The sequence below is a fragment of the Chaetodon auriga genome, chromosome 20, assembly GCF_051107435.1.
Source record: "Chaetodon auriga isolate fChaAug3 chromosome 20, fChaAug3.hap1, whole genome shotgun sequence".
Taxonomy (NCBI): domain Eukaryota; kingdom Metazoa; phylum Chordata; class Actinopteri; order Chaetodontiformes; family Chaetodontidae; genus Chaetodon; species Chaetodon auriga.
Window position 1 is genome coordinate 22,088,559 of NC_135093.1, and position 23,570 is coordinate 22,112,128.

Consider the following 23,570-nt stretch of genomic DNA (forward strand, 5'->3'; position numbering starts at 1 on the left):
ACATTACGTTGCCATTACATGGTGAATCCATTACATTGTGAAATAATCCTGTTCAAAGTAGCCAATGAATCACAAATTCTAACATAGAGTACAATATATTTCTCTTGTTTATCCTTCTTTCCCCGGAATCTTCCATCCAGTGTGTGTGTGTGTGTGTGTGTGTGTGTGTGTGTGTGTGTGTGCGCGCACACGCATATGGAGCTGTTATGGAATGGAATGGCTTTAATTCTGTAAGTCCTCTTCTGCCACAGTTAGAGACCTAAAATTCACCTCTGCCTCTCTCTCTCTCTCTCTCTCTCTCTCTCTCTCTCTCTCTCTCTCTCTCTCTCTCTCCCCCACTCTCTCTCTCCAACATTGTGTCTCCAACATCCATAGTGTGTGAGCAGCCAGGCAGGAAGACAAATTAATTACATGAACATTATCATATACAGGCAGCCCGAGCTTCTTCCATAGTCACTACGGAAACAGTCCTTTTCAGTACAGTGTGTATATGTGTGTGTGTGTGTGTGTGTGTGTGTGAAGCTCTCCAAAACTAAGCTTCCTCTATGCCAGTTACACACAAACACACACACACACACACACACACACAGACACTCACAAGCGGCCAAAACTGCAAACAGCTCCACCCGTGAATGAAAATAGGTGTGTATGTGTGTGTGTGTGTGTGTGCATAGAAAGTCCTCCCTCCCAAGCGCATGCTACTGGGAACACTATAAACAAAAGACTGAATGAATAGTGGAAACAGACATAAACACAAGTTGTCTGTGAACACCAGACCAAAACATCACAGCATTGACAGGGATGTGATTGACCAGGAGTCAGTGAATGGGCAGAGAAAGATTAATCATTGACATCCAGCGACAGAGACAAGGGTTACCATCCTGGTTTATATTTAACCACCTGTTATCACATCACTGAAATCCATATTTAATATATCTGTGATGTGACAACTGAGCAATCTCCATAACGAGTGATCAAATTGAATTGAATGTGTGTATCATGTGTTTGTGTGCTCATCTACAGCAGTTACAGCATATGACAAACTCTCCACACTAACTGTAAAACACTCTCAATTATGCTGACTGTACCATGTCTTCTCCTATTCCTGGACTCCCTCTCTCTGCCATCGCTGCCTATACACTCCCATACCTTCCCAGCATGCTCCAGTCTTATTGGCCCTGACAGCTTGAAGGCTTCTCATCTAGAGACATGTGGTTGTGCATATAACTATAGTGTGGTCACTCCAAGAACTGCTTGTGTGTGCGTGTGTGTGTGTGTGTGTGTGTACATTTGCAAACTTGCTTATTTTATACTGATGGCCCAAGAGATGACTAACTATATATCCTTTTAAGTAATATCCTTTTTTTTTTTTTTTTTTTTTTCCGATTTATGCATTTTCAAATTTTCTTGGGAACAGATTGTGGGGTACTTTTCCCTTTTAAAGTTTTAGGTTTAATGTTGTGTGAAGAAGTGTGGTGTCTTCAGAACAAGTCAAGAGTCAGTGAGAGAGGTTTCACTTTCCTTTCCTTCATGCTTCCCAGTGTGCCACCACTTCAAAAGCATTAAAGCATTGGGGCAGAGCTATGCGCAATGAGCGAAAACTCTGTTTCAACTCACTATCTGCACACCATAAAGCCTTTAAAGGAGAATAGCACATCACAGATTGGTGGCTGAAATATGCACAAGTTCAATTAAAAGATGTTGGTTTTAATTTTACATTTCACTGTCTGCATCCTCTTACATTCTTGAGTCAAATTTAGCCCGTGACTCTAATTTTATCCCACAGCTACTTTAAAATTAATCGAATTGAACAAATATATTGAAAATATACCCATATACAATTTCGGAGTGAATGTGAATGAACTAGAAACAGTCAGTGTGAGCCAGCATGCAACTGGCATGATGGTGATTTCTAAAAGGGAGGAGATGAGGGGAAATCTGATGGACTATAAGAAAGCACCTCAAAGTCAGAAATCTAAAAATATTCACTTTTTAGTGACCACAGTCTGTTGCAGTTTCATTGTAGAGAAAGATATTACATGTGTGTCTTGGTCCATTTTCTTAAGACAGCAGTGTAATATATTTCTCATTTGATTATCAATTGTTATGAGGAAATCCATTTAATTAAAAAAATACCATTAATTGAATGATATATTGTTTGTTGTAAAGAAGACATTTTCTCAGCTCAGCAGAGGCTGTTAACACAAATTTACAAATGCTTTTGTATTGAAGATTTTTTACCCCTTGTAGGGGTAAACCCCTTTCTAAATTTACATGAGCCTTCAGACCATCAACCCTCAGTGATGCCAAGTTTTTATCAAATGAAGACAGCAAAATATTACATTCCACATGGTTGATAAAGATGTATACACATTGTAGACTCACTGTTACTGTGTTGACTGTGATGGCAGGGGTGTTGCTGTTGTTTCCCTCCTGTTCATTCTGTGTGGGTGTTGGCGTGTACAGTGTCATGGTGTGCTCGGCCACTGTGCTTGATCCTGTGTAGTCAGCTGGTGGATGAGAGTGGGGCGTTGTGTATTCAGCTGGGATCCCATTCTGCGGTGGAGCAGGGTACTGGGCTGGTGGGAAAGGTTGAGCCATGGCTTCAGGGGGAGCTGGGGCGTCTTGGTTGCCCTGCATGGATGAATAGAAATAGGGACAGTGACAGAGGGAAGAAATGGCTCAGTAATGGTTGATTTCCTCATGACTTTTGAGTGAGTCATAGTGCAGCTTGTCAACTCTATTTAAAGTGGAAATTGTAATGGAGACTGAAAGAAGCATCGCCCAATGTGGATTTCTACAATTACAGCAATATTGACCTTTGATAGACACTCAGTGAGGTCAATGTTTCTCACCATTTGATTGCAGTCTGCAATTTCCCATTTGTTGTGACTACTGCCGCTTTTCTTGAGTAAACCTGAATACAACACCATGAATGCATTCTAACTGAGAAAGTGTGTACCATTATCCCCATACAGATGATTCATTGTGTCAAGCCCCTCTATACAAAAGTGTGGTCTTTTGGAACAGGTATAAACACTTTTGGACAAATTTAGACATGTTTTGGCAACACTTCATACAACGTAGTTCGTTTGGAGGATACTGAGACCTTTATGACCAATCCAAATGAAAGAAGTGGGATTTCTAGCAGTTTGACAGGAAGGTTTTTTTCTTTGTTGATATTGTCTTATTCTGAAATGATGCATACCACATTAACCTGGTTTGGCCGTAGACCTTGTGTTATTATTTTTGCAGTTAATTTGAAATGATTTATGAATAATGAATTTCATGTTTGTTTTAACTTAAATTTGAGGCACTGTTTTACCCCTGTTAATGATCTCTTCATTTTATCCTGAATTGTGAAACACTTTGTAAAAACATTTTCAGTATTGGCATTACAAATTAATCACCGGTAAACCATCACCATCATGGTGATGCAGTTGATGAACTGGTAAATTAGTGGTATGGGTGTCATAAATAGCTACAGCTATCCATAGTGGTCATGCATAATGCCAGCCACTCAAGCATTGTTGGAGTACCTTGCCAATGCAATGCACATCGGTGAAATTTTCTTTGTACTTCTGCTCATTGACAGGTTGAATGAGTGGTGAAGCAGCAGTGGTGGAGCAGGCATATGCAAATTGATGTTTTAGTGTGTTTCTACATACATTTATGGCTGTGTAAGTGGAAATGAGGATTGTCCATGTGCACCCAGTTTCACAATTTTGAGATTTATAAAACAAAACAGTCAGTTCATGCAGCTTTGTAAATTTGCCAAAAAAAAAAAATCATGCATATATAATCAATGCATATTTCCGTATTTCTGCATACACAAAGTAGGGTTTCATGCAACTGACCCCAAACCTTTGTATTAGAGAATGGGGGGACATCGTGGCAATTAAGTTCAACAATGATGTTTTAAGTGCGGGAAAGTGACTTTGTATATCTTCTTCTTCATTTTCATTGTGCAACAGTCATGATTTAGTCATAAAATCTCTCTGCAAGTAACGAGACTGGGAGATGACACAGGAAATCTTCAAAATACCTGTCTCTCACTGAACAGACACCAAAATAGAAAATCAGATTAAATAAAATGCAAGGTGTTCTCGTGTGTGCATGCAAGGTATTTTATTCTTTCTTTATGGCAAGATAAATATATTGCTTTTATTTGTAGAACAGAGGTATGTTTGATCACAAAATAAACCACCTGACAATGCCAATATTTCTCTGTGGAAAGCTGTTCCCCAAATACACACACACACACACACACACACACACACACACACACACAAAAAAACAAACTCAAATACACAGTGAAAGATAATGCAAATTAAAGCACTTACAAAGATGAGAAAGCTCAATTAACTGATACTCTTGACAACCAATTTGACTTGGTGAAAAAGCACATGAACAAAATGTTAGAAATGAAAAGGTTGAAGTTAAAGCTGCAGTAGGTAAGATCGAGAAGAGAGCAGACTTAGCCTGAAAATTTGAACCAACGCTAGTTCCATGTCACTCCCCCTCCCTCTCCGTTGCACTCATGCCCTGCCTTCAAGCCCCTCCTCCCTGCAGCCTCTGTGTGGCTGCTGTGACAACCAGTAACGATAGCTTTAGCATCAGAAACAAGCTAACTCTGCCCAGCCGCTACATCGCAGTCGCTAACATACCGTGCGCGCTGCGGAGTGTTACTGTAACAATCACCATATTAGCTTTATAGTTATTTGTTGTCTTAACCATATATGCTGTTGTCGGCAGTGGCGGTATGGGCAGTTTCACCTTTGCGGGTAGCTGTTGCTCTGACATAGCTTTCACTAGCCTCCTGACGCCGCTCACAGAGCTGTTTGACTAAGCGGCAGCCGACAGCATGCGTGGAGGAAGGGGGCGGTTCGCAGCATGTGTGAGTAGTGATTGACAGATGTCAGATATTCCCTCAGACGCTCGTCTGGCTCTGATTGGTTGTTTTGTGTCGGACGCAGTGGATTCTTGCAAATCGCAGTAGGAGCACTAGGTGGGACCAATGGAGCCTTTTTTTTTTTTTTTTTTTCAGATTACATGTTTCATGTACTGTTGTCTGGGCCTAGGGACAGTTTTAGCAAATTTGACAAAAAATGACTTTCATACAAGTTACCTACTGCAGCTTTAAGTTAATAATAATAATAATGATTATAAATTTTATTTGATGGCGCCTTTCTGAGCACCCAAGGACACCTTACAATAAAAACATACAAAAATATGAATAATACTACATTAAAGTTAAGTAAAATACAAACAAGACAACATTAAAAATAAATAAAATACATGACAGAAAATTAAACTGGATAGGCAAGTTTGAACAGATGGGTTTTAAGCTGTGATCTGAATTGTCCAATGGAGTCAATCTGACGGACGTGGGGGGGCAAAGAGTTCCAGAGTCTGGGTGCAGAGCAGCTCTCTGCCACCCATAGTGGTCAAGAAAGAAGAAATAAACACAAATTGGCTACTGGCTATTGGCACACAGTGGGAGGTCAGCGGACGAGGGAGGGAGATAGGATGAGTTATTGAGGAGAGTGATGGCCTTAGGGAAAAAGCTGTACAACTGCCTGGTGGTCCTGGTGCTGATGGAGCCAAACCTGTGCCTATGCAAATTAACATTATTAGAGAAGGACGTTTTCCCTCTCATCCTCCACATTTCTCCAGTTATTCTTCACTTGTTCCCTTTCTCTTCCCTGTTTAAGATCAGTATCCTGCTCTTTCACCCCTGTCCAGGTTCTCCTTTTAATTGGCACTCCTGTCACATATTCATATCCTCTAACTGACGATGATGAATCAAACTGACATATTACCACTCTGCTTTTTGTCCACACTGGCCCAAAAGACGATGGAACATTGGCTTAAAAATGTAAAAATCAATCACAGAAACTTAGACACTTAGAACTTAGACAGGTGGGATGAGGCTCTGACTTCTGTTTTCCAATAGGGTTATTGAGCTAGCTATTCTTATAAATGGAGATCGATAGTGTTGAGCATAGCAAAGCAGGTTGCCTATGGATCACTGACTATAGCCACATCATTCTGTTCAATATCATCACTGTTGTCTCATTGGGCAAGGAAGTGTTACACTGTTCAGGGTTAGGCTCACTTCATACACAAATCAAGAAAAAATATAAATTTTCAGCAGCAAACAAGTCTTCAATAATAAATACAAATGCTTTGTGATGTCCTAACAACTTTACATGCTGTTACAGAGAACACATTGCCAACACATAACAGCCAGCATAAATTACTCCTTGTCATCCTCCAAATTATCCCACCTTTCAAAGTGATGCTCCATGCCAACCACTATTTTACAGAGTTGTAACTTAAATGGACTGTATTTGTATAGCGCTTTCCTAGTCTGACGACCACTCAAAGCGCTTTTCGCATTCATACTGCAGCTATTATCCACTCACACACCGATGGCACAGCATTTGTGGGGAGCTTTGGGGTTCAGTATCTTGCCCAAGGATTGGGCAACTGCCGAGGCCAGGGATCGAACCACAGACCTTCTGACCGTTAAAATGTTAGTAGCATGTGAACCCTGTCCTAAGTTAGAAATTACATTCAAACTAGGCTACATTTGAACTTGTACATGGTGCACCCCACTGCTAGTCTTTGTGTTGAATTTCCAGAGTGTTCTAATTGTAATTTCCTTGTGCAAATGCGTGATCATTCCTTGTTTGCCTGCTGCACACTCTCCTGCTCATCCTCGCCGATTCTGTCTGCTCCATATTCCCATAGCCACTCATCCCCGATCTGTACATCTGAAATAGACCTTCTAAACTTAATCAGTTTTCTTGTCTGCGTTCTGTGTTTGGGTCCACATTGCAAATCATTACAGAAACATTAGAGAGATGTCAATGTGTACATCATACATTGGCAGCCTTATCTATGTTTATGTGTGTTACAGTATGTTGATGCTGTTTGTTGTTGTGGATGTTTATTTTATTTTGTTTTTTGTTTTGTTTTGTTTTTTAACATGCAGACCAACAAATCACCTACTCCATTACACACACATGGTAGGACAAATGATTATCAAAATAGATACTGCACTCAGTTCACTTTTTGTGAAATGGAGGTTCATCCCCGAAGAAATATGGACCTTAAAAATTAATCATAATGTCAGTAGTTGAGAAATTTAGGGCATTTTTCTCACCAGCAAAGAGTACCGAAGTTGGTCCAGGGAAGCTCCATCTCTGAATGCTATTAGGTTTGGTTTGGAGAAATGCTAGGCTTGTATTTATGATAAAGGATCCTCGGTCAAATTAAAAAAAAAGGTTATCATAACAAAATAAATTGTCTTGTGTAGATAATAAAAGCAATATTTATTTTTATATGCCTGATGTTAGTTTCAAAGTATACTTTAATGAGAAAGGCATAATTACAACAAATGATGAAGCTAAAAGATTGCATTGTGTGTGTATGTGTGTGTGTGTGTGTGTGTGTGTGTGTGTGTGTGTATATATATATATATATATATGAGTGAGAGAGAGACAGAGTTTTGAAGTCGGTGAACTTCCATCATCCATCAAAGCGACTGAGGCGCTGACATACTGAAACATCCCCAGATCCTTGTCAACAAATTGCGCTGGTAAATGATTTTCCTATCAGCTAAAATCACTATCCATACCTCTCTCCCTCTTTCCCTCCATCTATCTCTCAGCATCATCCATGCATCTTTTACTCATTGAGTTTATTTCCCTTTGGCTCAGTGGAGCACTATGTCTGATGCTTGATGGACTTGACTCTACTTATGCATCCACCACATGTATCATGCTCTCTCTCTCTCTCTTTCTTACACATACACACACACACACACACACACAGCTGGTGGGATAGTATTACCAAGTCCAAACTCAAGTTTAAGTCAAGTCAAGCCACCATTAATGAAAACAGAAACTGAAAAAATCATGGTCAGTGACACTTCTATAGATAATACAGCAAAGCATAGAATATGTATTTTGTCACAGTCCACTCCTGCTCTTCCCTGCCACTGGAGTCTACCTAGCCTCACCTGCTCACCTGCACACCTGGTAATCATCAGCCTCATCAGCCTAGGAATTTAAGGAGCAGCGTTTCCTCAGCTCAGTACCAGATTGTCATTGTTTCATGCCAGACTCTCCAGTGTTCTCATCAAATCTTCGTATGATTATCTCAGCATATTCTTGCCCTTGGCAACCTCAGTCCTTGCCTGTCGAGCTTCTCCAGTCTGTGGCGATTCCAATCACCTTCCTTCACAGAAGTGAAAGAGCAAACTCCTGAACCGAGATTCACTTAAGTGGCTGGTACTGCACTTGGGTCCTAAACACACCTATTACAGTATTTACAATAAGCATATGATCAAAATAAAATGAAGCAAAATGTAAGGTGTTTCAGTGGAAATAACCAGTGAGAAAAAGAGGCCTCCAAACATCTGCAGCAATGCTCGATTAATTTTACTAAATGCTCCATCCAGCACCTTTAATAACAGACACACTGATTATGTAAGAATCAAAATCAAATCAAATCAACTTTATTTATATAGCAGTTTTCATACACGATAAAATGCAACACAAACTGCTTTACAACAGTTAAAAACATTATAAAGAAAAACATAAAAACAGAGAAAACCCATCCCTCCCACCCTCCATAAGTACATATGCACACCCACGCACACACGCACGCACACACACACACACATACGCACACATACTCAGTAGTGGGACATGGTAAGGCACTGAGGATCGAGGAAAACGCCACCAGGAGTCGTCGCAGACTATGACCACAGGGGGCGCCAGCACCCGGGCCCCCCGACTCCGACAGACAGGTGGACCCCGACACCAAGGTGGGGAACCCCCCGCCCATCCGGACCGAAGGGACCCGGGACAAGCACCCCCAGCAGCAGACCAGACACAGTGTGGAGGACCCCCATGAGGAAACACTGGAGTTAGACACAGTGAGAACAGCAGTGAGTGAAGTCTGAGTCTGCGCGAGTTTGTTTTGTTTGCGGAAGTTGAAAGGACAAACGGAGGAACACCGCCGGCTGAGAAAACATCTTTCCGTGGATTATTATCGTGTTTTGGACCAAAAATCTTTGCTGCAGTGGATCTGCTGGACCTTGGTCGATGTTACCAGCCCATTTTTGCCGGCGTGTTATCGATCTGTGGATTACCGAGAGACGTCACCAGCTACAGGTATGATGGCGGTGTGTGAGTTCTGCCTTCCCACCCTCTCCAAACTACGGGAGAGTATTTCCAGTCTGCGGGCCGACCTCAAGGAGAGGGACAAGATCCTCCTGGACTTCTCCACTGTTGCCACGGCCCAGGCGAGACATATCAACTACCTGAGGGCATCCAGCGCTGGTGACCGGAACATGGCGGCCGTGGACCAGCTCGATCACCACCGGAACTCCGGCACAAGCACTGGCCGAGTCCCGCTGGCACCGACAGGGAGCCAAGCCCAAGGCATCGGCACCTTCCACTTCCTGCCTTCGCCCCGCGGAGTCGCACTGCTTCACCGGGGAGGATGGGGCGGAGAGTCCAGTAAGCTCAACTCCACTCAGGCCAAGGGAACCCTGGTTGGTGGTGCACCGGGGAGCTGGAGCTCGGCCATCTCCTCCTCCACCACCTCCGGAGCTGCCACTGGACAACAGGTTCGACATCTTGAGTTTGCAGGATTTCCCTCCCGTCGGTGCCCGATCCAGCTTGCCGCCAGGACCTGTCCACCCAGCTGTCCGTGGCTCTCACCAGTACAGGAAGTGCGATCCGCCAGTCCAGCATGGTCCCTCCCCCCCAGCAGGCTCCATCTCGCCCCCGCCGCACCTCCAGGGAGCCAGTGATGCAGCGCACCCCCCCCCCGGTGCTGGTGGTGGGAACCTCCATGGTCAGGCACGTGGCAGTGCTCGGTGGCCGGACCTTCTGCCACCCTGGAGCCCGCGTCACGGAGGTTACATCCGCTGCTCTTCAGCTGTGTGCGCAGCACAGCCCGGCCTCCACACTGGTCCTGGAGGCCGGCATCAACGACGTGAAAAACCAGCAGTCTGAGGTCTTGAAGAAGGACTTCATGTCGCTCATCGACCGCCTGTTGGACACGGGGAAGTGCCTAATAAAAACGCTACGGTGACGTCATCACCAGCTGGCTTCGCCAGCTGCACCTGTGGCTGAAGGGATACTGCCTGACTAAAAGTATCCCGTATGTGGACAATTTTATAGCGTTTTTAAACAGACCTTGCCTTTTTAAACGGGACAATCTCCACCCCAACCAGGAGGGTTCACGGCTTTTATCAGTCAACATCGATCTCACTGTCTGGTCCTGCACTTCAGCCACCTCCTGACTAAATGGTACGACTCACGCACACGGGCCCTCTGCCCCACACTCACCCGCACCCTCGCCCACCACATGTTTCACCCACACCATACACACCTCTACATCAGTAACCACCTCTCAACCACCAAAAACTCAGGACAGTCACTCCATTAGGACCATCACTTCTCACAGACAGTTAAATCCAAGGAATGTTTTTAGACCCAGCACTGTTTTTAATATTCCTTTAAAACACCATGATAAGCGCACGTTCAGCACAGATATCAAATTAGCTGTGCTGAATGTGCACTCTCTTTTAAACAAATCTTTTATCATAAATGATTTAATTTTAGACAAAAATTTGGATGGCATTCTCCTTACAGAGACATGGCTTGGCACCGATGCACCTGTTGTTCTCACTGAGGCCTCCCCACCAAATTTTGACTTTTTTTCTCTACTAGGGGGTGGCAAAAAAGGAGGCGGAACTGCATCCATCAAAAGAATTACAATGTCTGCAAATGCAGTCTCTTTTAACAGTTTTACATCATTTGAGCACCATGCCTTTGTTTTTAGCGGCCCTCCTATTCTTTGCATAACGGTCTACAGACCAACCAAGTATTCATCCTCTTTTATCAGCAAAATCAGTGAATGATTGATAAGAATTCTCCGAATTCTTATCAATCATTCACACCACCTACAACAGGATTTTAATAACTGGTGATTTTAATCTACACATAGACAACAGATCAGACCCAGTATCCAGAGAATTTTTAAACCTCTTAAACTGTCTGGATTTTAAACAGCACGTTACGCAGCCGACCCACGACAAGGGACACACCCTGGACCTGGTCATAACTTATGGCCTGTCTGTGGGTGTGTCCTCTGCTCGTGAGGATTCACTGACTCCAACCACTAAAACTCCACCTAGGTCACCATCTCCAACTGCCCAAACTCCATCTAGCTCATCATCTTCACTGGGTATCCCATCACCATCCTCCCCCCTGCTGGAGTTTACTGACCAAATGAACAAACTTGTCACCGCGGGTATCAGACTTACCCCTCGCCCATCTGGGATCCTGTCCCCCCAAATTCCACCCCGCCCCCTACAACCACCCTGTCCCCCTCCACCACCACAGCGCCGACGGGCACCACCTCTACTGTCTGTTGTTTGTATTGATTTTGACTGTGTTGTGTTCGTGGGTGACTTCAACATTCATGTTGATAATCTCAAAGATGGATGTGCTAAAGAACTTCTAAACATCCTGGATCATTTTGGCCTATCTCAGCACGTAACACATTCAACACATAACAAAGGGCATATATTAGATTTGGTTATTTCCAAAGGGCTCAATATCTCTGAGGTTGTGGTGATGGATGTTGCTCTTTCTGATCATTACTGTGTCATTTAAAATGGCCATACCTGCTACTCTTAACAAAAGTGGAACAGAGGTAATCAAAAAGCGTTATATTAATGATAACACCTGTGCAGTCTTCACTCAGTGTTTTACACCATCACCAACACTGCCCTCAGCTTCAACTGATGACCTTGTACATAGTTTCAGTTCCAAAGTTATGGCTATTATTGACTCCATCGCCCCAGTTAAGACAAAAGTTTTATCAGGAAGGAAAAAGACACCTTGGAGAAACACCACACTGGTCAAAGTCCAGAAAAGAGTCTGCAGACAGGCAGAGCGCAGGTGGCGAAAAACTCCAGGTTCATTATGAGATTTACAAAAACAGTCTCCACACCTATAACCATGAACTAAAGAAGGCAAGGCAAACATTCTTCTCAGAGATTATCAACAGAAACTGTAATAATGCCCGCACTTTGTTTTCTGTTGTGGATAGACTGACAAACCCCACAGCATCAGTCCCTCCTGAGCTGCTATCCAACAAGTCATGCAATGAATTTGCAGCCTTTTTTACAGATAAAATTTCAAGGATAAGACAAACAGTGTGCAGCTCCAGCTCAGGCAAAATGATAAGTCCATCTGTGCCTTCTTGTTCTCCAGTTAATCTAGCACATTTTAACCTTCTAGATCATACAAGGCTGGCAGAAACTGTATCACAGTTAAAATCCACAACATGCTGCCTTGATACTCTGCCAACAAACTTTTTAAAAAATGTCTTTAATTGCATAGCTCCAGATGTGTTGCAGATTATAAATAATTCTCTTCAGTCTGGTCACTTTCCCCAGGCCCTGAAAACTGCAGTAATAAAACCTCTCCTAAAAAAGACTAATCTGGATGCTTCAGCGATGAGTAACTACAGGCCAATATCAAATCTTCCCTTTCTAGGAAAAATTATTGAAAGGGTTGTTTTTCAACAAATGCATGCTTTCATGATGCAGAACAATCTTTTTAATGCATTTCAGTCTGGATTTCATCCACACCACAGCACTGAGACTGTACTTATCAAAGGTTTAAATGACATACATCTGAATAATGATGCTTCCAAAACCTCAGTCTTAGTATTATTAGATCTCAGTGCTGCCTTTGATACAGTTGATCATGACATACTTCTTGACAGACTGGAAAAGTGGGTGGGACTTACTGGCACTGTACTACACTGGTTCAAATCTTACTTACAAGATAGAGACTACTTTGTGTCAATTGGTGAGCATGTGTCTGAACGACAAAAGATGATGTGTGGGGTGCCACAAGGGTCCATTCTCGGACCACTTCTTTTCAATATCTACATGTTGCCCCTAGCTCAGATCATGGAGCAACATAATATTTCTTATCATACTTATGCAGGTGATACACAACTTTATATTTCTGTGTCATCACATGATTACAGTCCCTTACTTTCACTGAGTGAGTGTATTCATCAAATCAATGAGTGGATGTGCCAGAATTTTCTTCAGCTTAATGCAGATAAGACGGAAGTGATTGTATTTGGCCCCAAAAATGAAAGGTCAAAGATCAGTGCTCACCTTAATTCCATGTCACTGACAACAACAGATAAAGCCAGAAATCTTGGTGTAATTATTGATTCTGACCTGAATTTTAACAGCCAGTTAAGGCTCATTACCAAATCAGCCTACTACCGCCTGAAAAATATAACCAGAATTAAGGGATGTCTGTCCAAAGAAGACATGGAAAAACTGGTTCATGCATTTATTTTCAGTAGGTTGGACTATTGCAATGCTATTGCTGCTGCACGAGTCCTTACAAACACCAGAAAAATGGACCATATTACACCAGTCCTCAGATCACTACATTGGCTTCCTGTGAGTCAAAGAATAGACTTCAAAATCTTACTGTTGGTCTACAAAGCATTAAATGGTCTAGGACCGAAATATATGGTAGATTTATTAACTCCATATGAAGTATCCAGACCTCTCAGGTCATCAGGGATAGGTCTATTGTGTGTTCCCAGAATGAGAACCAAACAAAGTGAAGCAGCTTTCAGTTATTATGCTCCTCACCTGTGGAACATTCTCCCTGCACACCTGAGGTCTGCACCAACTGTCAGCTCATTTAAATCAGGGTTGAAAACATTATTATTCGCTACAGTTTTTACTTAAAGTAATCATTTCAAATGCTAAATTATTGTCTTAAATGCTAAATTATTGTCTTTTACTGGCTTCTGTTTTTAATGTTCCTTTAATTGTTTTTTATTTTTATTTTTCTATTCTCTTCTAATCTCTTTCTTTCTTTCTTTGAAATGTATGATTTTAATGTATTTTTATGCTTCTGTAAAGCACTTTGAATTGCCTGGTGTATGAATTGTGCTATACAAATAAATTTGCCTTGCCTTGCCTTGCCTCTGTTGTGGATCTGGCTGTGTCTGACCACTATTGTGTGTTTTTTAACATCACCAGTTTTAATCAGCGGGAGGCTCCAGTGAGAACAGTGAGGAAACGCTACCTAACTCCTGAAGTGGCTGCAAATTTTATCCAGATTTTACAGAGCACTCCTGCAGAGATTTTACCAGCACCCTGTGATTTTATCGTTGACAATTTTAACAGCAATTTGAAGTCAACGCTGGACTCAGTGGTTCCTCTTTTAACAAAAAGAATTAAGAAAAAACCTATACCTCCGTGGAGAAATGAGGAAATTAAGCAACTGAAAAGAAACTGCAGGAGTGCTGAGAGGAAATGGAGAAAATCAAAACTGACAGTCCACTCTGAAGTTTTACGTCAACACCTCAAAACTTACAATAGCACTATTAAAGAGGCAAGAATCTCTCACTTCGCAAAACTAATCTCCGACCACAAAAATAATCCCAAATTTCTCTTCTCCACCATGGATCTTTTAGCAAACAGTAATTGTAACAGATCTCATATGACAATAACAAATACCCTGTGCGAAGACTTTGCAGACCACTTCAGGTTTCAAAATTGATAACATTAGATCCAGTCTTTTATCTCAACAGGTTTTAACTACCAACACGTCTGGATCACAGGTTCTACCTGAGGAAACACTGGAGAGTTTTGCCCTGGTTGATGCAAGGACACTTGGTCGAGTTTTCTCCCAGGTAAACCCTACACCCTGCCTTTTAGATCCAATTCCCACATTGTTTTTTAAAACACTCTATGGATTCTTTGAGGAACAGCTGTTACACATGGTGAATTGCTCTCTTCAGACGGGTGTCTTCCCCACCTCCTTTAAAACAGCAGTGGTGAAGCCCCTTGTGAAGAAGAGCAATTTAGACCCCAACATTTTAAATAACTACCGACCTGTATCCAACTTACCTTTTTTCAGTAAAATTTTAGAAAAACTTGTTTTTAACCAAGTAAATGACCTTTTTTTTAAAAAAAATAACATTTTAGAAAGGCATCAGTCTGGTTTTAGAATGAACCACAGTACCGAGACAGCCCTATTAAAGATTTTAAATGATATCAGGTCCAACTTGGATAACCACAAGCTCACAGTCCTGGTACTACTGGATCTAACCGCCGCCTTCGATACAGTAGACCATCGCATTTTATTAGACAGGCTGAAGCACCTGGTCGGCCTCTCAGGTACTGCTTTTAATTGGTTTGTCTCATACCTCACTGACCGACACTTCTTTGTAAGTTGGGATAAATGTTCCTCAGGAACCCATGAGATCAAGTGTGGGGTTCCCCAGGGGTCAATTTTAGGTCCAACTCTTTTTAATCTGTACATGCTACCCCCCCGAGGCCATGGTTCTCGACCGGAAAAAGGTGGCTTGCTCCCTCCGGGTTGGGGGAGAGATCCTGCCTCAAGTGGAGGAGTTTAAGTATCTTGGGATCTTGTTCACGAGTGAGGGAAGAATGGAGCGTGAGATTGACAGGCGGATCGGTGCAGCGGCAGCAGTAATGCGGTCACTGTATCGGTCCGTTGTGGTGAAGAAGGAGCTGAGCCGAAAGGCGAAGCTCTCGACTTACCGGTCAATCTATGTTCCTACCCTCACCTTCTTTCGGTCATGACCCAAAGTTCATGACCGAAAGAACGAGGTCCCAGATACAAGCGGCTGAAATGAGTTTCCTCCGCAGGGTGGCGGGGCACTCCCTTAGAGATAGGGTGAGGAGCTCTGTCACCCGGGAGGAGCTCAGAGTAGAGTCGCTGCTCCTCCACATCTAAAGGAGTCAGCTGAGGTGGCTGGACGCCTCCCTAGGGAGGTTCCAGGCATGCCCCACCCGGAGGAGGCCCCGGGGAAGACCCAGGACACGCTGGAGTGACTATGTCACTCGGCTGGCCTGGGAACGCCTCGGGGTCCCCCCGGATGAGCTGGAGGAAGTGTCCGGGGAGAGGGAAGTTTGGGCGTCCCTGCTTAGACTGCTGCCCCCGCGACCCGGCCCCGGATAAGCGGGTGGAAATGGATGGATGGATGGATGGATGCTACCCCTCGGGGACGTCATCAGGAGGCACGGCATCAGCTTCCATAGTTATGCTGATGATACGCAACTGTACATTGCCATGTCTCCTGATGACACAGGGCCAATTGATGCCCTTTTTAACTGCATTTTAGACATAAAGTCATGGATGGCAGAAAATTTCCTTCAGCTCAACCAGGACAAAACAGAGGTCTTAGTCATTGGTCCTGAAAGCCAGAGAGAGAAACTTTTACCAAAACTACAAGACCTTAAACCAACACATTTTGTAAAAAATCTGGGCTTGAATTTTGACTCTGAGCTTACTTTTATTCCACACATCAAAAACATAGCAAAGATAGGTTTTTACCATCTCAAGAATATAGCCAGAGTTCGCCCGTTTCTCTCTCAGGCCAGCACGGAGGTGCTGATGCATGCTTTTATCTCCTGTCGCTTAGATTACTGTAATGCCCTGCTCTCTGGTCTTCCCAAAAAGAGCATCTCCAACCTTCAATTACTACAGAATTCAGCCGCACGAGTGCTGACAAGGACCAGAGGGCGGGAGCACATTACGCCAGTTTTAAAATCGCTGCATTGGCTCCCCGTGCATTTCAGGATAGATTTTAAGGTTCTTTTATTAGTTTTTAAATGTCTTAACGGTCTTGCGCCTTCTTATTTATCTGACCTACTTTTACCCTTCCAACCCTCGCCAGTACCGTACTGGCCTCTTAACCATTCCAAAAGTAAGAACTAAAACACACGGGGAGGCTGCTTTTAGTTATTATGGCCCCCGATTGTGGAACAGCCTGCCGGAGAGCCTCAGTGCCGCAGAGACTGTTGATGTTTTTAAAAAGAGGCTCAAGACCCACCTTTTTAATCAGGATTTCAATTGATTTGTTTGATTTATCTTATTCCTTTAATCACGCTTCTTAGCATATTTATCTTTATTCGTATCTTATTTTAGTTGCATGTTTTAATGACATGTTTAATTGCTATTTATTTCATTTACTCATTTTATTTCATTTTATGTTTATGTCTTAGTCCCTTGGTTTTTAGCTCCAGTGTTTCCTCACGGGGGTCTCTCAGTGTGGATGGCCCCCAAAGGTGGCTTACTAGTTATCTTGTCCGTATGGGTGCGTGTGCGTGTGTGTGTCTGTGTGCGTGCGTGCATGTCTGTGTGTGTGTTTCTGTATGTAGTTATGGGGGCAGGAGGGCTGGGTTTTCTTCTCTGTTGTTTTTAGCCTCTGTGAGGCACTTTGTGTTGCTTTTTAAGTATGAAAAGTGCCATATAAATAAATAAAGTTTGAAGTTTGAAGTTAAAAGTTAAAAGCATGATATAAGATAACTAAAATAAATTACACAGTTAAAGAAAAAAATGCATAAAATAATAAATAAAGAAGATTAATTGGGATAAAATACTACAGAATATAAAACAGTAAAATAAAAGGCATCAACATAAGATAAATGATAAGAACGTAAGAGAATTTAAAGGTCAGATAAAAGCCTGATTAAAAAGGTGTATCTTTAACCTTCTTTTAAAAATATCAACAGTCTCTGAAAATCTGAGGCTCTCGGGCAGGCTGTTCCACAGGCGTGGAGCATAGTGGCTAAATGCCACCTCACTGTGGGTTTTAGTTCTGACTTTTGGTATGGATAAAAGGCCGGTGCCGGAGGACGTCAGGGTCTGCGAGGGTTGATACGGTAAAAGCAGGTCAGATAAGTAGGAGGGTGCAACATTTAAAAACTCGTAAAAGAACCTTAAAATCGATCCTGAAGCAGACAGGGAGCCATTGCAGCGACTGTAAAACGGGTGTAATGTGGGCCCGCAGTACGCGAGCAGCTGAATTTTGAAGTAATTGGAGGTTTGCAATACTCTTTTTGGAAAGACCAGAGAGCAGGGCGTTGCAGTAATTTAAACGACAGGAAATAAAAGCATGCATTAACACCTCTGTGCTGGCCTGAGAGAGAAACAGGCGGACTCTGGCTATGTTCTTAAGGTGATTAAAGGCCGTTTTTGTGATATTTTTGATGTGTGGGATAAAAGTCAGCTCAGAGTCAAAAATCACGCCCAGGTTTTGTTACAGATTGCGTTGGTTTAAAATCTTGTAGTTTTGGTAAAAGTTTCTCCATCTGGCCTAACTAAAACCTCTGGTTTGTCCTGGTTGAACTGTAGGAAATTCCCTGCCATCCATGACTTGATATCTAAAATGCAGTTAAAAGGGTATCTATTGGCCCTGTGTCATCAGGAGACGCAGCAAGGTACAGTTGTGTATCATCAGCGTAGCTATAGAAATTGATGCCGTGTCTGCTGATCACGTCCCCCAGAGGAAGCATATAAAGATTAAAAACAATTGGACCTAAAATTGAGCCTTGAGGAACCCCACACCTAACTTCATGGGTTCTTGAGGAACACGAATCCATACTTACATAAAAACATCACACTGTGAGATAAGAGTGGAACCAGTTAAAAACAGTACCAGAGAGGCCAACCAGGTGTCTGAGTCTATTTAATAAAATGTGATGGTCTACTGTATCAAAGGTGGTGCTTAGATCCAGTAGTACCAAGACTGTGAGTTTCTTGTTATCTAAGTTCCACCTGATGTCGTTGAAAATCTTTAAAAGTGGTACTGGTACTGTGGTTCATCCTAAAACCAGACTGATGTCTCTCTAAAATGTTGTTTCTGTTTAAAAAGTCATTGACTTGGTTAAGAAACAGTTTTTCTAGAATTTTACTTAAAAAGGGTAAGTTGGATACAGGTCGGTAGTTATTAAAAACGTTGGGGTCTAGAGTGCTTTTCTTCAGAAGGGGCTTCACCACAGCTGTTTTAAAGGTGGTGGGGAAGAAACCCGTCTGAACAGAGCAATTCATAATGTTTAAAAGCTGTTCCTCAAAGAATCCATAAAATGATTTTAAAAGTGATGTGGGAATTGGATCTAAAAGGCAGGTTGTTGGGTTTACTTGGGAGAAAACTCAACCAAGTGTCCTCGCATCAACCAGGGCAAAACTCTCCTGTGTTTCCTCAGACAAGAACAACAATTCAGGTGTGTTAACAGATAAAACTTGTTGGGATAAAAGGCTGGATCTGATGTCCTTGATTTTGGTTCTGAAGTGGTCTGCAAAGTTCTCACAAAGAGCGTCTGATGGCATGTCAAAAACTTTATTAAAATTTGTGCTTGTTAAAATATGAGAAAATGAGAACTTCTTGCCTATTGAACTGCATTATTGTAGGTTTTGAGTTGATGCCATAATGTCTCAAGGTGGACTGTTAATTTTGATTTCCTCCATCTCCTTTCGGCACTCCTGCAAAGTCTTTTCAGTTCATGTAGTTTATCGTTGTTTCTCCACAGGGGTGTAGGTTTTCTTTTTATTGTTTTGGTTAAAAGTGGAGCTACTCAGTCGAGAGTGGAGTTCAGTTTGCTGTTAAAATTGTCAATGATAAAATCACAAGGTGCAGGTAAAATGTCAGCAGGAGTGCTCTGTAAAATCTCAATAAAATTTGCAGCCACTTCAGAAGTTAGGTAGCGCCTCGTCACTGTTCTCACCGGGGCCTCCCACTGGTTAAAACTGGTGATGTTAAAAATGACACAGTAGTGGTCAGACAGAGCCAGGTCGACAACAGAGGACACACCAATGGACAGGCCATGGGTTATGACCAGGTCCAGAGTTGGCTGCGTGATGTGCTGCTTAAAATCTAGACAGTTTAAAAGATTAAAATTCTCTGGATATTGGATCCGAAATGTCATCAACATGTAAATTAAAATCACCAGTTATCAAAATCCTCTTATAAGACGTGTGAATGATTGATAAAAGTTCAGAGAATTCACTGATAAAAGAGCTAGAGTGATGGGGTGGTCTATATACGGTAATGCAGAGAATGGGAGGGCTGCTAAAAACAAAGGCGTGATGCTCAAATGATGTGAAACTGTTAAAAGACACTCCATTAGAGGTCAGTGCGTTATTTGCGATTGACGCATTTCCGCCTCCTTGTCTACCCCCTCTAGTAGAAAATAAAAAATTCAATTTTGGTGGGGAAGCCTCGGTAAGAACAACAGGTGCGTCAGTGCCAAGCCATGTCTCAGTTAAAAGAAGACAGTCTAACTTATAATCTAAAATCACATTATTTATTAAAAAAGTCTTGTTTAAAAGAGAGCGCACGTTCAGCACAGCCACATTAATGTTCGTGCTGTAGTGAATAGGTGTGATGACAGTGTGTGTGCCTGGTCTAAAAACAGTCCTGGGTTTGTGCGATCTGTAGGAGATGATGGTAGGGATGGTGTGGGTACTGTGCGGTACTTCTGTTGGGGGGTGGTGGTGTGTGTGTGTGTGTGTGTGTGTGTGTGTGTGTGTGTGAGCGTGTGCATGTGTGTGACGTACAGGTAGTCAATCGCATGGGTATGATTGAACTGCGTGGTGAATGTTACCTGCTAAAACCGAACTGCCCAGTGTAGTTGGATGAAGTCCGTCGTGGCAATAAAAGGAAAGGCGATTCCAGAAAAGGTTGAAATTGTCAATACAAGCCAGGTTGTGTGAAGTGCAGGTGTGCTGGAGCCAGGTGTTCATGCTGAGGTGTCTGACGATCCACTCAGCATCGTGGGAGTGGGTCGGTATGGGCCCGCTAATGAAGACCCTCTTCCCGCATGACTACAGGAGGCTAAAGAGGTCTTTAAAATTCTGTGCCTCTAGGGCAGGTAGACGCAGGAACACCGCTCGCCGGGAGCGGCCCGCTGGAGGTGGTACCGCCAAGCCTGCTCGCATGTTCACAGGCCTGTGACAACAAGTCAAAGCGGTTCTGGAGTTTGAGGGGGCACCAGGTATGATCGGGATTCTGCTGGAGGGCGGCTAGCCATGAGTGGAGGGAAGGCTGAGGTGTCCGTCAGCGGAGGCATGGTGTCTGTGGCCGCGGAAACTTCTTGCTCATGGACAAATCTGCGTACTTGTAGGAGAGCAGCGGGCTCAGGAGTGAGGGAGCCCCACCATTGTTCGCACTCGGAGCCCCCTTCCGCCTGTGGATTACCACTTCAGTCCAGGGGGTCCCCTTGTTTGGAGTGGAGCAGGCGGGTCGTTGACAGGAGGAGGACGGTTCCCAGAGAACTGTGTGCCCGAGTGCAAAGGTGGTGTTCAGTGGGGCGGGCTCACTGATCCGTCTTACTCTGCAGCTCGTTCAACATCCGTTTTTTGTCCTCAAGAAGGTCGGCGATCTTTTTGTATGTCTTGTCTAACAGTTCTTCCACCTGTCCAGGTGAGTCGGCAGCGTCCAGTGTGGGCATGGCGGCTCACTGGTTATGCTAATGCTAGCAAATGCTAGCAGCAAACACTGGATTTTCTAAGAAATGCTGAGATTCCAAAAACAACAGACAATGACAACCGAGAATCCTTTGCATCTTGATGAAGTGTATCAATTTTAGATAATTTCGCTAGGGGCTAGAGGCTAGCGTGTCTCTATTCTGAGCGTAAAAAGCAATGTATGTAAGAATATTCAATATCTAAAGTATGACTGAGATAGGATGAAAGATTTAGGTTGCATGAATTGACCTGTGATGCTTTAATGCCTTAAATAGAGCAGAGGAACAGAAGTCTTGTTCACTAATTTACAAGTAACTGTACATTTGTGTGTCTGTATGAGAGATGAGATAGAAAAAGAAGAAAAAAAGGTTAATTCATTGCAAGATAATAAAACTTCACACATGCAACAGGGTTGCACATTGGGTGTGCTTCTAATATTGATTCCTTTCTCTTCAGGAATTTTCCAAAGCAAGCTGGGCTTTGTGCCAAGCTCTCTGCAAAGCAAAGAGCTTGGAATTACACCAGCCTGCACATATGTGTAATACGTTGTAATGATCTTAGAGCAAGATAGGGACTTGGCAGAGACGTGACGCAGAATACACTAAAGTCAAAATAAAGCCTACAATTCACTTTAGTAACAGACACTCAACGTTACATTTCACAGAGACCACAGAATGCATGACCCAGCTGGTGTGACAGAATGTGTGTCTCTTGCATTTCCTCCATCACCACATTTTATTGTTCCAGGGTGACAGAGACAACTAATAAAAACTGGGGCAGAGAGCCACTGAGGCTGATCAGCCCGGGACATGCAAATAGAAATACACACACACACACACACACACACACACACACACACACACACTGTGGAGATCTGCAGTCTCCCCTCCTTTTTTCCCTCTGTACTCCAGCGTTTCCCCCTCCTGGTGTCCCCTGTTTGCTTCTCCCCTGTCTGTCTAGTCTGGGTCTGTATTGCTGCAGGGCGTGGCTGGCAGGTTGGGACTGGCCTCCTGAACACACCTGCATGCAATCATCAGTCAAGACCTACCTGCTCACTCAGTATATAAGCACCTGGATTACAACCAGTATTTGTTGTATTGTCTGCCTTGTTGTGGTCATGACCAGACCTGGGGGGTATTCCAGAAAGCGGGTTATGTGAAAACTCAGAGTAAGTTAACCCTGAGATGAGGGAAACTCTGAGTTTTCCGTTCCAGAAAGAGAGGTAACTGAAACTCAGTCAGTCAGTCACCATGGTAACAGAGTCTGTGAACATAACCTGCTTGCTGGCAGGTTTACTATAAAAAACCCTGAGTTTCTACCTGTCTCCTCCCACATGAAGAAAGCTGTTAGACATTGATTGCCCATTCACTCCCAATCGGATTGATATCGAAGCCCAACTGATTCGAAATGCTTTACGCCGCGAGAGAATCTTCCAACCCAGATTAGATTTCCTGTCATTTCCAGAGGAATATCTGTTTGAATGCTACCGCTTTTCATCAAATGGTATAATTTATTAGGATTATTAGGATTAGTTAGGATTTGTAATATAGTTCCAACCATTAACATATTTCACCCTAACCCTAACCCTATTTTATATAGTTTTATATCCAAGAACTTTTATATATATATATGTATGTGTGTGTGTGTGTGTGTGTGTGTATATATATATATATATATACTGTATATATATATGTGTGTGTTTTGTGTGTGTGTGTGTGTGTGTGTGTGCTGACTCGGGTAGCAATTTTCTCCCATGCCATTTCTCTCTCCTTCGCTGCTGCAGCGGTGATACATTTAAATATGTGCTCATACTCCCCATAGGCTTGCAATAAGACATCCAACTTCATCGGGGGTAAAATAACTTTTTTTGTCAGTTGTCATGGTGACTCATGGTATCAGGGCTCCATTGATGATGGCTTTTTATCATGGTTGTGTACACACGCAACTCAAGGTGTACATACTCAGAGTTGATTGAATTAACTCAGATCGGCTGTTTTGGAACCGGATACTCAGAGTTTCCCATCTCAGAGTAAGTCAACTCACAGTTCAGCGATAGACTCAGAGTTTGTTGAACCTCCTACCTTGAATACCCCCCTGAAGTACCCTGTCAGTTTTTGTTTTGTCTGCCTTCAGTATGCCTGATCAATTGTGTTTTCCCTGTTGTGCTCTGGTGCCTAGCCCACACCTGCCTTGTCGGTACCCTGCCAG

The 23,570-nt window shown here is 43.0% G+C and overlaps 1 protein-coding gene across 1 annotated transcript in view; it reads right to left on the minus strand.

Moving 5' to 3' along the window:
- The window catches only part of rbfox3a (RNA binding fox-1 homolog 3a), a 315,560-nt gene that overhangs the window by 197,417 nt on the left and 94,573 nt on the right, over positions 1 to 23,570 (minus strand). The window contains exon 2 of the mRNA XM_076760027.1: positions 2,386 to 2,634. Within this exon, the coding sequence (XP_076616142.1) occupies positions 2,386 to 2,634 (249 nt within the window). The remainder of the gene's footprint in view (positions 1 to 2,385; positions 2,635 to 23,570) is intronic.